We start from the raw sequence: 11853 nt of genomic DNA on the forward strand, positions 1-11853 counted from the left end.
ATCGCTGGAAGTCCTTCAAATCCATAACAACAAATCTCGCAGTTCAAACCTGCACTTTCCCGCCAAAATTTGTTCTTTCTGTTTTCATCAATCGGTGATATCCCAGCCAAATATAACTGAATCGGAGCGTATTACCATCTTTGCTTAGTCGGTAGGAACAAAACCATTTGATTTCAGCCATTTAGTCTCACCCAAACACCTCCAAAACCGGAACCCTAATTCTGCAACCATTTTCCCGCCAAAAACCATATTTGAAATGGAGAAGATGAAGGATGCCCCTTATCCTGCTGCAGGGGCGCCGATAGTAATTTGAGTGCCCCTTAGTAATTGAGTGCCCCTTAACCAATAGTGAGAGTCCGAATAACACGTGTCCTTTGGGTGCAAATAACATTTTTTCGAGCCAACTCTCCACTAGAGCTTATTCTTCCAAAAACAACTAAAACAAATTTATTAGAGAAATAATGAGTCCTCTCTAATGTATTTATGGGTTAAAATGCGTCGCACTTTCGTGCTTATCAATCGTCGGCAAAAAAAAGATGGCTCATAAATGGAGCATTTTACAGATTTTTATTCCTTTTATCCATCCCATAGTTTCTACTTTTATAATTGTTCTAGATAAAGCTTCGATACAAAAGAAAAAAAGGTAAGGGAAGAATGGATCTCCCAGCCTTAAGCCTCTCGTAGGCTTAAAAATTCAGTTGGGGAACCATTTAACAAGACATATAGAGAAGTAGTTGAAATGCATTGAAACCCAAGATTGCACCAAAAATCCGAGAAACCATTTTTTTCCATTATTGCTATAAGAAAACCTCGTTCTACCTTATCGAATGCCTTGGACATATCAACTTTTAACCCCATGAACTTATTTTCATCATATTTTCTTCTCATAGTATATATTATCTCGTGTGCTATAGTGATATTATTTGATATCTTCCTTCTAAGAATGAAGGCAAATGAAACAAAGAAATTATCTTATTTAACATTCCTTTGATTCTATTAGCCATAAGTTTAGATATTATTTTGTATATGATATTTCCTAGTGGTACTGGTCTAAAATCACCTGGGTTACAAGATTAATTGTTTCGGGATAAGATAAATAAATGTTGCATTGATTTCTTTTAGCTTAGCATGTGATCAGTAGTAATTAAAGAAGGTTTGGATCATTTGAGTAAGATGTTGTCCTATGATATCCCGGTTCTGTTAGAAGAATATGGTTGGAACCCATATAGTCCTAGACTTTTATTAGGGCCCATGCTGAAGAGAGTTCTCCTGATCTCAACTATCGTAGGGATTTCTTCTAACATTTCATTACCACTTGCAGTAATGCAATTAGTGATTAAATATATCATATCTGTATTGATACTAAGGTCGACTGTCATAGCAATATTATGGAAGTGATTAATAATACAACTTGCAATTTCAAGTCTGTTGTCTAACGACACCTCGTATTCCCTTCCTTAATCTTTATATCCAGTTTCTTCTGAATCTTTGCTTAACTATGCTATGGAAATACTTAGTATTTCTATCTCATAGAGTATTTCTAAAATTTCTCCCATATTTTATACCACTACAAAAAAAGATTAATTAAAAGCTAGCTTGGGAAGTTAGAGAAGCAAAATGAATGCAGCTGAAATATCTCATGTTGCACGAAAGGACGTTTAGTTTGTGGAAGCTAGGCATATCGTGTTCTAAATCAAATTAATGTTATTATGAAATTAATATTACTAAATATATACTACTTCTTAAAAAAAAATTCTACGAAAATAAATCTTAATTATTTGTAGGTAAGAGGTACCAGTAAAACCATAATAATTACTTAAACAAGTAAACCACTAAATAATGATATTGGTGATCACAGTTTAAAACACGTCATATCAGAATAAAATAAGATTTAAGATGTATACTTTCCAACATCGTTAATACTAAAAAATTTAAAACGAGAATTATCTGACATTAACCATAATATCAGGAAGTATTAATGTTGTTTCGTCAAACGTGATGCTCTCATGTCATTTTTTATGAAACAAAGGAAGTATCATTAATATAAATAAAGCTCCAAAATAAACTGTAATTAGACTAAATTATTTAGTTCGAAATTATAGGCAAACACTAATTAGATTCCTATGTTTTTCCTTTAGTTTTCCTATGATTTCTTCTCTTATTTTCTGTTGTATCCAAACTTTGGCATATTGACAAATTTTTTGTTTATTTCTGATCAAAATATTACCAAAAAAATGCGCTGATTTTGTTACGTATTTTTTTTATTCTAGGGTTAAACTAAATATGTCTGCCACGAGTTGTTGTTCAATCATTATTTACTTCATATCCAACCGATCTAAATTATTTTCAAAAAATTGCATATTACAGATATCCATTCAATTTATATAAAAAATTATGTTTATTTTCTCTTTGTTTGATATCTCATTATATCTGATCTAGTTTAAGTTTTATGGAAAGTTTAAAGTATTAACTTCTCAAAGACCATTCATTACCTTTGGTAGGTACACTGTAGAGAATGAAAAACTCTAGCCAGTAGTAAAGAGGGAGTCCAATTCCATTCTTTGCGATTGATTTATTACCTAGTGCATTGAGTAAATGATCTAGAAATACTGACCTTTTTTCATGCTACGTGGATTTATAAATTCCTTGTGTTCACTTATTCCCACCAGAAAAAACTTTCTTAATTTTCCTTCGGCATACAACTCTCTTGCCTTTCTTTCTCTAGAACTTTTTCCCCATTATTTCTTCACTATGTATGTAACCTATCCTTAGTGTAATTAGGTTTGATCACTCTTTCTTTTCATTTTTTCTTGAATAGGGTTTAGTTGTATTTCTTGTTAACATAAGAAATTAAATTTCTTTTCTTGTTTTTTCTTTTCCGAATAGGGTTTAGTTGCTTTTCTAGTTAAAATAATATATATCTCACTTTTCAAGAAATGAAAAATCTTAGAAAAAGTTTATTTACTGTGCAACTATTAGGGTATATGGAGACCTCTAGTGGCAGAAGTGATTCATAGGAAACTAAAAAATTATGTAAGGGAGGAACATAATGTGGAATTGTGTTGGAAAATCATAATGATATAGTTTTAGCTGTTGATAGGAAGCAAAAGTATAATGAGATAAAGATAGCTCGTAGTGCGAAGGGAAGACCTATTGAAATAACCTCGTGAACGTACCTATATATCCTCATCTACCTTATTATACTTCATCTAACTAAATAACTAACTTAATCACATGATACTATATATATTTTCAGCGAACTGCACCATTGCATTTTTAGCATGTACCTATTGTTCAGTTGGTTTTATGTTTGTTCTCTAGACATAATTGAACTTAAAATTCAAGATATATGGTGAAGCCACAACTTTTGACTCAAAACATAGGAAAAAAAATCAATTTTCGAAAAAAATAAATTGTTTTTTTATAATCAAAACACATGTAAAATTAAAAATTTAAAAGTAAAGACACGTGTAACCAAAAATATATATACATGTACATAGTGGTCAGATTATGTTTTTCTTACTCTTAGTTTTTTGGGTTGATTAAATAGTATAATAGGTTAGGGTGGCTTATCACTTATTACTAAGGAGTCTATTAAGCAAGTTATATCTATTACTTACTAATCAAGTTGATGTAATTCCTATAATTGGTGACTTTGTGAAAAGCATATCGGTTAATATTCCAAATTAGGATTTATTATACATTTTTGATTGGTCGCAATATTCTACGTTATATTTGAATATTTTAAATTTTTTTGTAAAAAGTGTAATTTTAAACAATAAGTTTTTCTTTTTTTATAAGTTTGTTGATAAAATCCAATTGGATGTTTAATGTTTTGATATTTTTTTTTCCTTTCTTTTTAACAAGAATTAGAGAAGAAAAGAAATCAAACTAATTCGTAAAAGTGATTGTCCATGTCAAATTCAATTTTATATATAGGATGATTGAAAACTCAAAATAAAATATTAATGATTAACGAAGCCGTTAGAATTTTATTGTGTAAAGAATCACAAGGGATTCTTACTTTATGTAATCTTTTTATCATCAATAACTGGATACTGGTATCTCGTGCTATATATAATGTGAAACATCAACAAATAAGGAAAGTGAAGACCAATTTAAAGAAAGTAGTATATTATTACGCCCTAGGGCCATTATTGTGGTGTGCAAGCACAAAATACACTCACGCAACACCATTAAACACAAACTTGGCTAACTCAACGCACTTTTGTATTTTTGAATCCATGCTAGCGGTGTTCTATGAAGGTCCTTCCGTGATTGGGATTATTTCCCGACGATATATGTCGGATTTAACTAGCAAATTCGGCTTTTTTTTGTGCTAGTTCTTGCGACGTTACACTTCAGCATTTATATTTTTGCTTGACCTGTATGGATGGTTAACATGGTAATGTTGATCATGGATCTTGTCTAATAGTTGGAAAGTTTTGCTATGCTTCACTGAGCAGTAAGGTTTACCAAAATTTCATGCCATGAGTTACTGGCAAGGTCTTGTGCAGCTTAGAAACTGTTAGTTGGTAGTGAACCACGTTTAAGCATTTTACATTGAACTTGTTTATGTTACAAAGACTAACAGAAGCATCTGATTTTAAATTCTTACTGATAATAAATAGGTATCCATGAGTTAGGGAGACTATAAGCCATGAGTTAGGGACAACGATGATATACAAAGCACCCTAATTCTGTTTTGAACTTGTTGCGTTAAACATCTTGTTGGTTGTGTAGTATGATTCAGACCTATGTTGTGTCAGGAGCTTGGCGCACTTAAGGCGCTCAAAAAAAAATTAAAATAAAAATGATTGGTCAAATTTTTGCACGCTCGTCTTTTTACAACATAACTTCAGACTTTTTCGGCCCACAGTCTAGTAATTCAACCAAACAACCTTATCATGCAAGTGAATAATATTACTTAATGCCACGTGTCTACAAATACATTAGTGAAACATCTTAATTCTGGGCGGCTAGGAAGCACGCCTTGGTATACCAAAGGGTAAATTAGGTTAATACCCCCTGAAAAAAAATATTTATTGTCAGGCCCGAAACATTTTTGGGTTACAATGACACCCATAATATTTGAAAGTTTTGGTTACAGTGACACCCATAATATTTGTAATTATGAAAAATGTCTGTACAACTCATTATGTATCCTAATTTTTCAGGAATATAATTGTAAAATAAACTTGAATATAACACATCTAAAAAACCGTGCCTTAGAATTTAACAAATTTTATCTGGTTGGAAAGCTTTTAAAGAGATCTACACAGCGAGTACAAACCACAATACTTAATTTAATATTTTTTTTACCAGAAAGTCAGAAGTGATTGATGTTTTAGGCAAAAATTTCGAAAGCTTGATACATAACCATTATGCAGGCACCAAAAAGTATGCATAACACATTATGCAGACACAACAAAAGATACATAAAACGCTGTGCAACCATATTTTGGTTCATGCATCTACTAATTTAGTTATTCAACCACTAAAACGATATATATATATTCCTAAAAGAAAAAACATCACAAAAACAAAGACGCATAACAAATTATGCAATCATTTTCTCGACTACACAACAAGTTATGCATCCATTGTTTTGGTTAATTTTATTGCTTACAACAAAAAAAGTTGATGCATAATGCGTTATGCAACCATATTTTCGGATGCATATCAAGTTATGCATTCATTTCCTTGGATGCATAAAAGATTATGTATCATTTTTTCTTATTTCAGTGTTTACAAAAAAGTTGTTGCATAATTCTTTATGCATCCATTTTTCACGACTGCATAACATGTTATGTAGATGTCATTATAGGTGCATGACAATTTATACAAACTTTTTTTTGTTGGTTTCAATACTAACAAAATCGTTGCCGCATAACGTGTTATGCAACCATTTTATGGATTGCATAAAAACTTATGCAACAACTTCTATAGACGCATAAAAAGTTATGAAACCATTTTCGTAGCTGCATAACATATTATTCAATCATTATGGCCAACACTAACATAAATACATCCGTAGCTTCCCAACTTCAATCATAACTAATAAAGGACTTTTAACTTACTTTCTTCTGGTAAGTCGATGACAGAAATGGACCAGCTAGCTCTATGAGCACTCATGTATTATAGACAACTAAACAAGACTTGCTATCGAATAGAAAATGTACTACGGTATAAGACGCAGAGATATAAAAATATTGTAGGCTCTCTTGTACTTCTCAACTTCCACATCACGCCATCACCCATATATACATCCTTCCCTACAAAATATTAACTGATATGTTATTATACTGAGAGCTCCATAGAAATCTCTAGATTATAGTTACCAACTTTGATATTCTCATGCTTAACTATATTCTAAATTATCTTATTTTCCACTTAGTCAGTCCATTTTGTGTTAACTAGATAATTGTTTAATTTACTCTTATACATATTTCACAAAAATCTTTTGCATTTCTCACTGGATTAGCAACATCATGTTGATGCTTTGCAGCCTCACCCAACATATGAACACATGCTTCATTAATCCAAACTCACTTTTAATTTCTTATAATTCCTTTCCTTATATCCATCCACTATATCACCACCATTCAACAACCAATATGAATCAATTCAGTTGAAAAACAACCCCATTCAAACCCAATTGGGGTTCATGTTTAGAAATATACACATTTTTAGTGTTGCTTGAATCCATTGTTGTTGTTGCCGGTGTAGAGACTTAGAACGACCACTACCAACTTGAGATAACAAAATCCATGTCAAAACCATATTCGATTGATGTTATATATAATACCCAAATTCAACACCACCAGTTTCTTGATTTCTCCTCCAATTTCATCGACGTACTGATGTATCTATTTCATAATGGAGAAATTCCATTTACTCATGCTTGAATCAAATGAGAACTCCAAGGGAACAAGCACTGATCTAGCTCACATTTGCATCGGTTTTAGAACCTAGCTTCGCTGCTTCTAATTGATTCTTCTCTAGTACTACCAATCAATGTCATAGATGAACCTTTCATGACCTGTTTTTGTTGGAGACGTCTGGTCTCGAGAGGAAGTAATGAAAATTCCATTTTAGTTTGAGATTAAATTTATGTTCGGTCTCTCAAGTCTCCATCAAAACTCAACCTCTCTTTATCTCTGTTGGTGTCTCTGCTCAAACCACAGATCGAAACCCTAAAAAGCGTAAAATTAAATTGAAATGTAACTTAAACTCAAAAAGAAAAATCGAAGGCGAAATCAATCGGCTCTGCAATACATCGGTGTTTGATTTTGAGGGAAATCTCCTCTCTCTATCTCGTCTTCTTAGATAAAATAAATTAAAAAATAAAACATATTTTAGAAAATATGGGTCTGAATAATCATTGGTGTACCAACAATGGTAATTTTTTCTCTAAGTTATCCAAAAGGACGCGGAAAAACCTTCCGTCGGTTGGCTAAAGCGGAAAATATCAAAACGCCAAAAAACTCAAATATTTGGCTAAATTCGGAAATCGGATGTCGTCACAAATACGAGTCGTTTTTGACACGTACCTGTTTTGGATACCTCTTAATATACCGTTTAATTACCTGTGCTCAAAATCACACATACAAGACACTGTAAGATGTCCAACTTTCTCTTTAACAAAGCCTAATCCAAATAAACAAACTTAGACATTTCAAAAAAAATATGCATAAAACTACTCAACAATAGTTAAATAAAGCATGCTATGATTGAAGAGAAATATCTTTTTTCGTATTGTTCGCCTCCCACATCGATTTCCACAGATTAATTCGTGTTGATAACGTTTTGTAATCGATGGTTTTTGTTAAAGTATGCGGGGATCCAACTCAAAACCAATTGGCAATGAGTGGAGTCGCCCATAGGATTATAAATCGCATGATCTTGGATGCTCATAAAATGTGGGACTAATAATGTAGAAATTGACATTTAGTCCCAAAGTTACTGGGCTTGGGACGCTTTATCCACTCATCTCAGGCCTAGTACTCTCTAGTCCAAAAAAGCCCCGCCTCCAACAGTTTAGTCCAAATATGGACGAGTTAATCCAAAAAGTGGTTCACGATCCCGATTTTTTGTACTGCCAATATCCCGTAACTACCCTTGAACCGATTCCATATATATAATCAGGATTTGAAATCGAAAATTTCAGATCTCAAACATGAAATCAAGACAGGGAGCCGGTGAGAGAAGTATTGATGAGGCGATTTAACAGTTTCAGAGAGAAATTTGGAGGCGATTCAACTTCAGTTTACTGGTGAAGTGTAGTTACGGGATTATTTTTGATCTCAGATTTGAATTCACGACAGATTTCAGAGATAGATCGATCCAGAATTCAACTTTAGTTTCAGCGATTTAACAGTTTCAGACAGATTCATAGAGGTTAGGTTGGATTTCATCGTTTCTGATATTTAACGAAATTCAGTTTCAGGTTAGTTCTGTTTTTGCTTAATCGTTGAATCTCTTTTCTGATATTTAGTTTTTTTGATTTTATCAGTTGATGATATGAATTCAATCTGTTACATCTTATTGTTCGTATGTTGTTGATTTGATTTTTGTTATATTTTAGCTTTTGATTTTCAAAAAATGATTTTGATTACTGTTTTTTGGTTTTGGTGTTATGATGCATAATATGAAATTGAACTGATATTAGATCATATGATTTTGGTTTATTCAATCATGTGTTCTAGTAAGATTCTGAAGCTTATATCTTCGATTAATCGATGTAGTAGTTTTGATTTTAGGTTTACTGTTATTTGATTTTTGGCTTCGATTAAATGTGTACTTTACTGTACACTCTTCAAGTTTTAGGTTATGCGAATATGAAACTGTTATTATATCTTTTGTTATATGTAGGTGTATCAAATATGTCTGAGAAGTTTGTTCATGCTGTTTTGAATCATGGTGAGCATTCTGCTGCTTTTCGTGTTAATACTTTGATCACCATTGATGAATTGAAGCATTTTTCCTGTAAGAAGTGGAGGTCTTTGTCTCCTTGGAGTATTCGTTTTTTCTATATGGATACTAATTAAGTAGTTTTTATACAAGGTGATATACAACTTCAAGGTTTAATTGCTCTTGTTATTCATATGAACAATGAAGATTTCTATTTGAGTGTTGATGTGATTCCGAAGCATATGGTTGTAGCACTAGTTCAAGGTCTTTGTCTCGTTCTAATTCTGGTTGTAGCACTAGTTCTGGTGCTAGTACTTCAAACTCTTGTATAAGTGAAAGTCCTAAGCTTGTAAGGGTGGTCGATCATGATGCGGACAAGGCCAAGCCTCTCATTATCGATGAATGGCATTATATTTTTGACAATATTGGTAGAGAATTTATGGGTGGTGTTAAAGATGTAAGGATTGCTGTTGATCAGTACAAGATGTGTACTGGTTACAAGATTGTTATTCTTAAAAACGACAAGACTCGTTTTACTGCGAAGTGCGAAAATGATGGTTGCGGTTGGAGGATTCACTTTGGGCCTGTGAATGATGACATTTCTCGGTTTGTGCTGAAAGATTCTAACGTTATTCACAGGTTAGTGGTGTTCACTTTTTTTTTTGATCCATGTTATTGTTTTTTAGGTTTTAATATGTAGACTTGTTTTAGGTGTACATTGTGGTGCACATTACTTGTTGTAAGCTTTTTAGGTAGCACATTGTGGTGTAAATTTCATATTCTTGCTTAGTCTGCGCTTTGTTTTTGCATGTGTGTTGTTGTTTTTGAAATTTATTAGGTGTACAATATGGTGCACATTACTTATTCCAGATTTATTTTTTTTGTAGCTCAGGTTTTGGTTTGAGGTTGAAGAGTCCTGCTGTGACAACCAAATTACTTAAGCATTTGATTGCTGACAATATACAGGGTGATCCCACTTTAAAACTCAAACAAATCATGTCACTCTTTAAGAAGACTTATGGGTCCAATATTAAGTATCGCCATGCCCATAGAGGGAAAGAAGATGTATTTGAAGATCAGTATGGTGACGACAAGAAGTCGTATAACGATTTAAATTGGTATGTGAAAGCCATTGAGAAAACTAATCCTGATAGCTTTGTGAAACTTGAAGTTGATCAAGAAACTGGAAGATTTCAGCGGATTTTCGTTTGTTTCGGTTCTTGCAAGCATATCTATAGGTATCTCAGGCCCATGATTTACTTGGACGCTACTTTCCTCACTGGTAGATTCAGGAGTACTTTGATGGTTGCAACATGTATCAATGGAAATGATGGTTTTTACCCGTATGCCTTTGCTATTGTTTTATATGAAAACAAAGAAAATTGGTTTTTGTTTCTGGATAATCTTAAACAAGTGGTCGATGGTCGTCCGATTGTTTTCCTTAGTGATCGTCACGAAGGACTTTTGCAGGGCATTCCAAGAGTATTTCCTGGTTCATATCACAGCTATTGCTTTTACCATATCAAGTGCAATCTCCCTGTTGGAAAAGGTGATGCGAATTATAATGCCGTTATTGATTTGTTTTACAAAGCGGCTTACTCTTACACATCAACGAACTTTGAAGAAGCTTTGCGTGGCATGCATGCTATTGGTTGTGGACATGTTGCTAATTATCTCAAGGCCATTCCAAAGGAGAAATGGGAAAATTCATTTTTCCCTGTATGCAGATATGCTGCGCACTCTTCAACTCTTTCCGAGTCATTCAATAACTGGATTCTTGAGTTAAAAAAGTTGTCTTCTTTTGCTCTTCTTGTTGCGATACGGTGAGTTTTATGTTTAGTGTTTCATTCATTTATTTTTTACGGTCGTACACATGGATTTTCTTGATGTGTACATACTTGTACACATGTTATATCTGTGATTCTGCAAATGTGTTTACATTGTTGTACATGTGTACATACTTGTACACATGGATTTCCTTAATGTGTACGTTGTTGTACACATGTTTTATCTGTATTTCTTCTATATCATGTTTTGATTTTATGTTTTGTGTTTTTATTATCTTAGTTTGAAGGTTATGCAGATGAATTCTAAGAGAAGGGTAGAAGGTCAAGAAAATTTTAACACTAGGCTCATTCCCGTATACGAGGATATACTAAACGAGAACATCAAAATTGGTCGTACTTGGACTGTTGTTGAGTCTATGGAAAGATTGTATGAAGTCAGGTCTCCCCGCACTCATTCTGTAGATCTGTTGGAGAGAAATCGTACGTGTCAAAGGTGGCGAGTAAATGGTTTTCCCTGTGCACATGCTTGTGTTTCCATTCAATCTACGAGGAAGGACATATATTCATTTGTTGATCCATACTTCACCACTGAATGGTACAACATGACCTATGATCCTAGTGATCATCTTTCCAATCCCCAATTATGACAAGCCGCAGTCTTATGATCCTAGTGATAGGATTATTGTTCCTATTCTTGTGCCTCCACCTGGTAGACAAAGAGAACAGTGTTTCAAGAAGGCTTGGGAGAAGCAAAAGAGGCCTATGATGTGCAAAAAGTGCTTCACTCTTGATCACCACAACAGAGCTACCTTCCCCATGCCTTGATGATTTTTTACTACGTTTGATTTGTTCGAAAGATTCTATGTTTTTTGGTCTTTATTTTTGGTAATGTCTTTTTATTTTTATATTCATGGATAATTTGTGTCAGGATCTGTGTACTATTATGTACACCTTCCTGTGCACTTCACTTTTCTTACCTGTCTTTTTACATGTGTACCATTATGTACACCTTGCTGTACAATGGATGCTACTAGTTTATTTTGTTTAGTAATATTCTATCTTTTCAGTTCTAATGCCAGTAATTAGTTTTTATTTTTGCTGTTCAATGATTGATACTAGGTTATTAATTTTTCTATTCTATGTTTATGTTAGT

General features: G+C 33.1%; 1 protein-coding gene across 1 annotated transcript; it reads left to right on the forward strand.

Annotated features, from left to right (window-relative positions):
• Nucleotides 1-8885: 8885 nt before the first annotated feature.
• LOC113290589 lies at nt 8886-11525 on the forward strand. The gene is made up of 5 exons (XM_026540179.1): nt 8886-8922; nt 9153-9476; nt 9806-10736; nt 10981-11180; nt 11320-11525. Exons 1-5 carry the CDS (start codon nt 8886-8888, stop codon nt 11523-11525), a joined length of 1698 nt encoding a protein of 565 aa, XP_026395964.1.
• Nucleotides 11526-11853: the final 328 nt, after the last annotated feature.

The sequence above is a fragment of the Papaver somniferum genome, chromosome 6 (genome assembly GCF_003573695.1).
Source record: "Papaver somniferum cultivar HN1 chromosome 6, ASM357369v1, whole genome shotgun sequence".
NCBI classification, from domain to species: domain Eukaryota; kingdom Viridiplantae; phylum Streptophyta; class Magnoliopsida; order Ranunculales; family Papaveraceae; genus Papaver; species Papaver somniferum.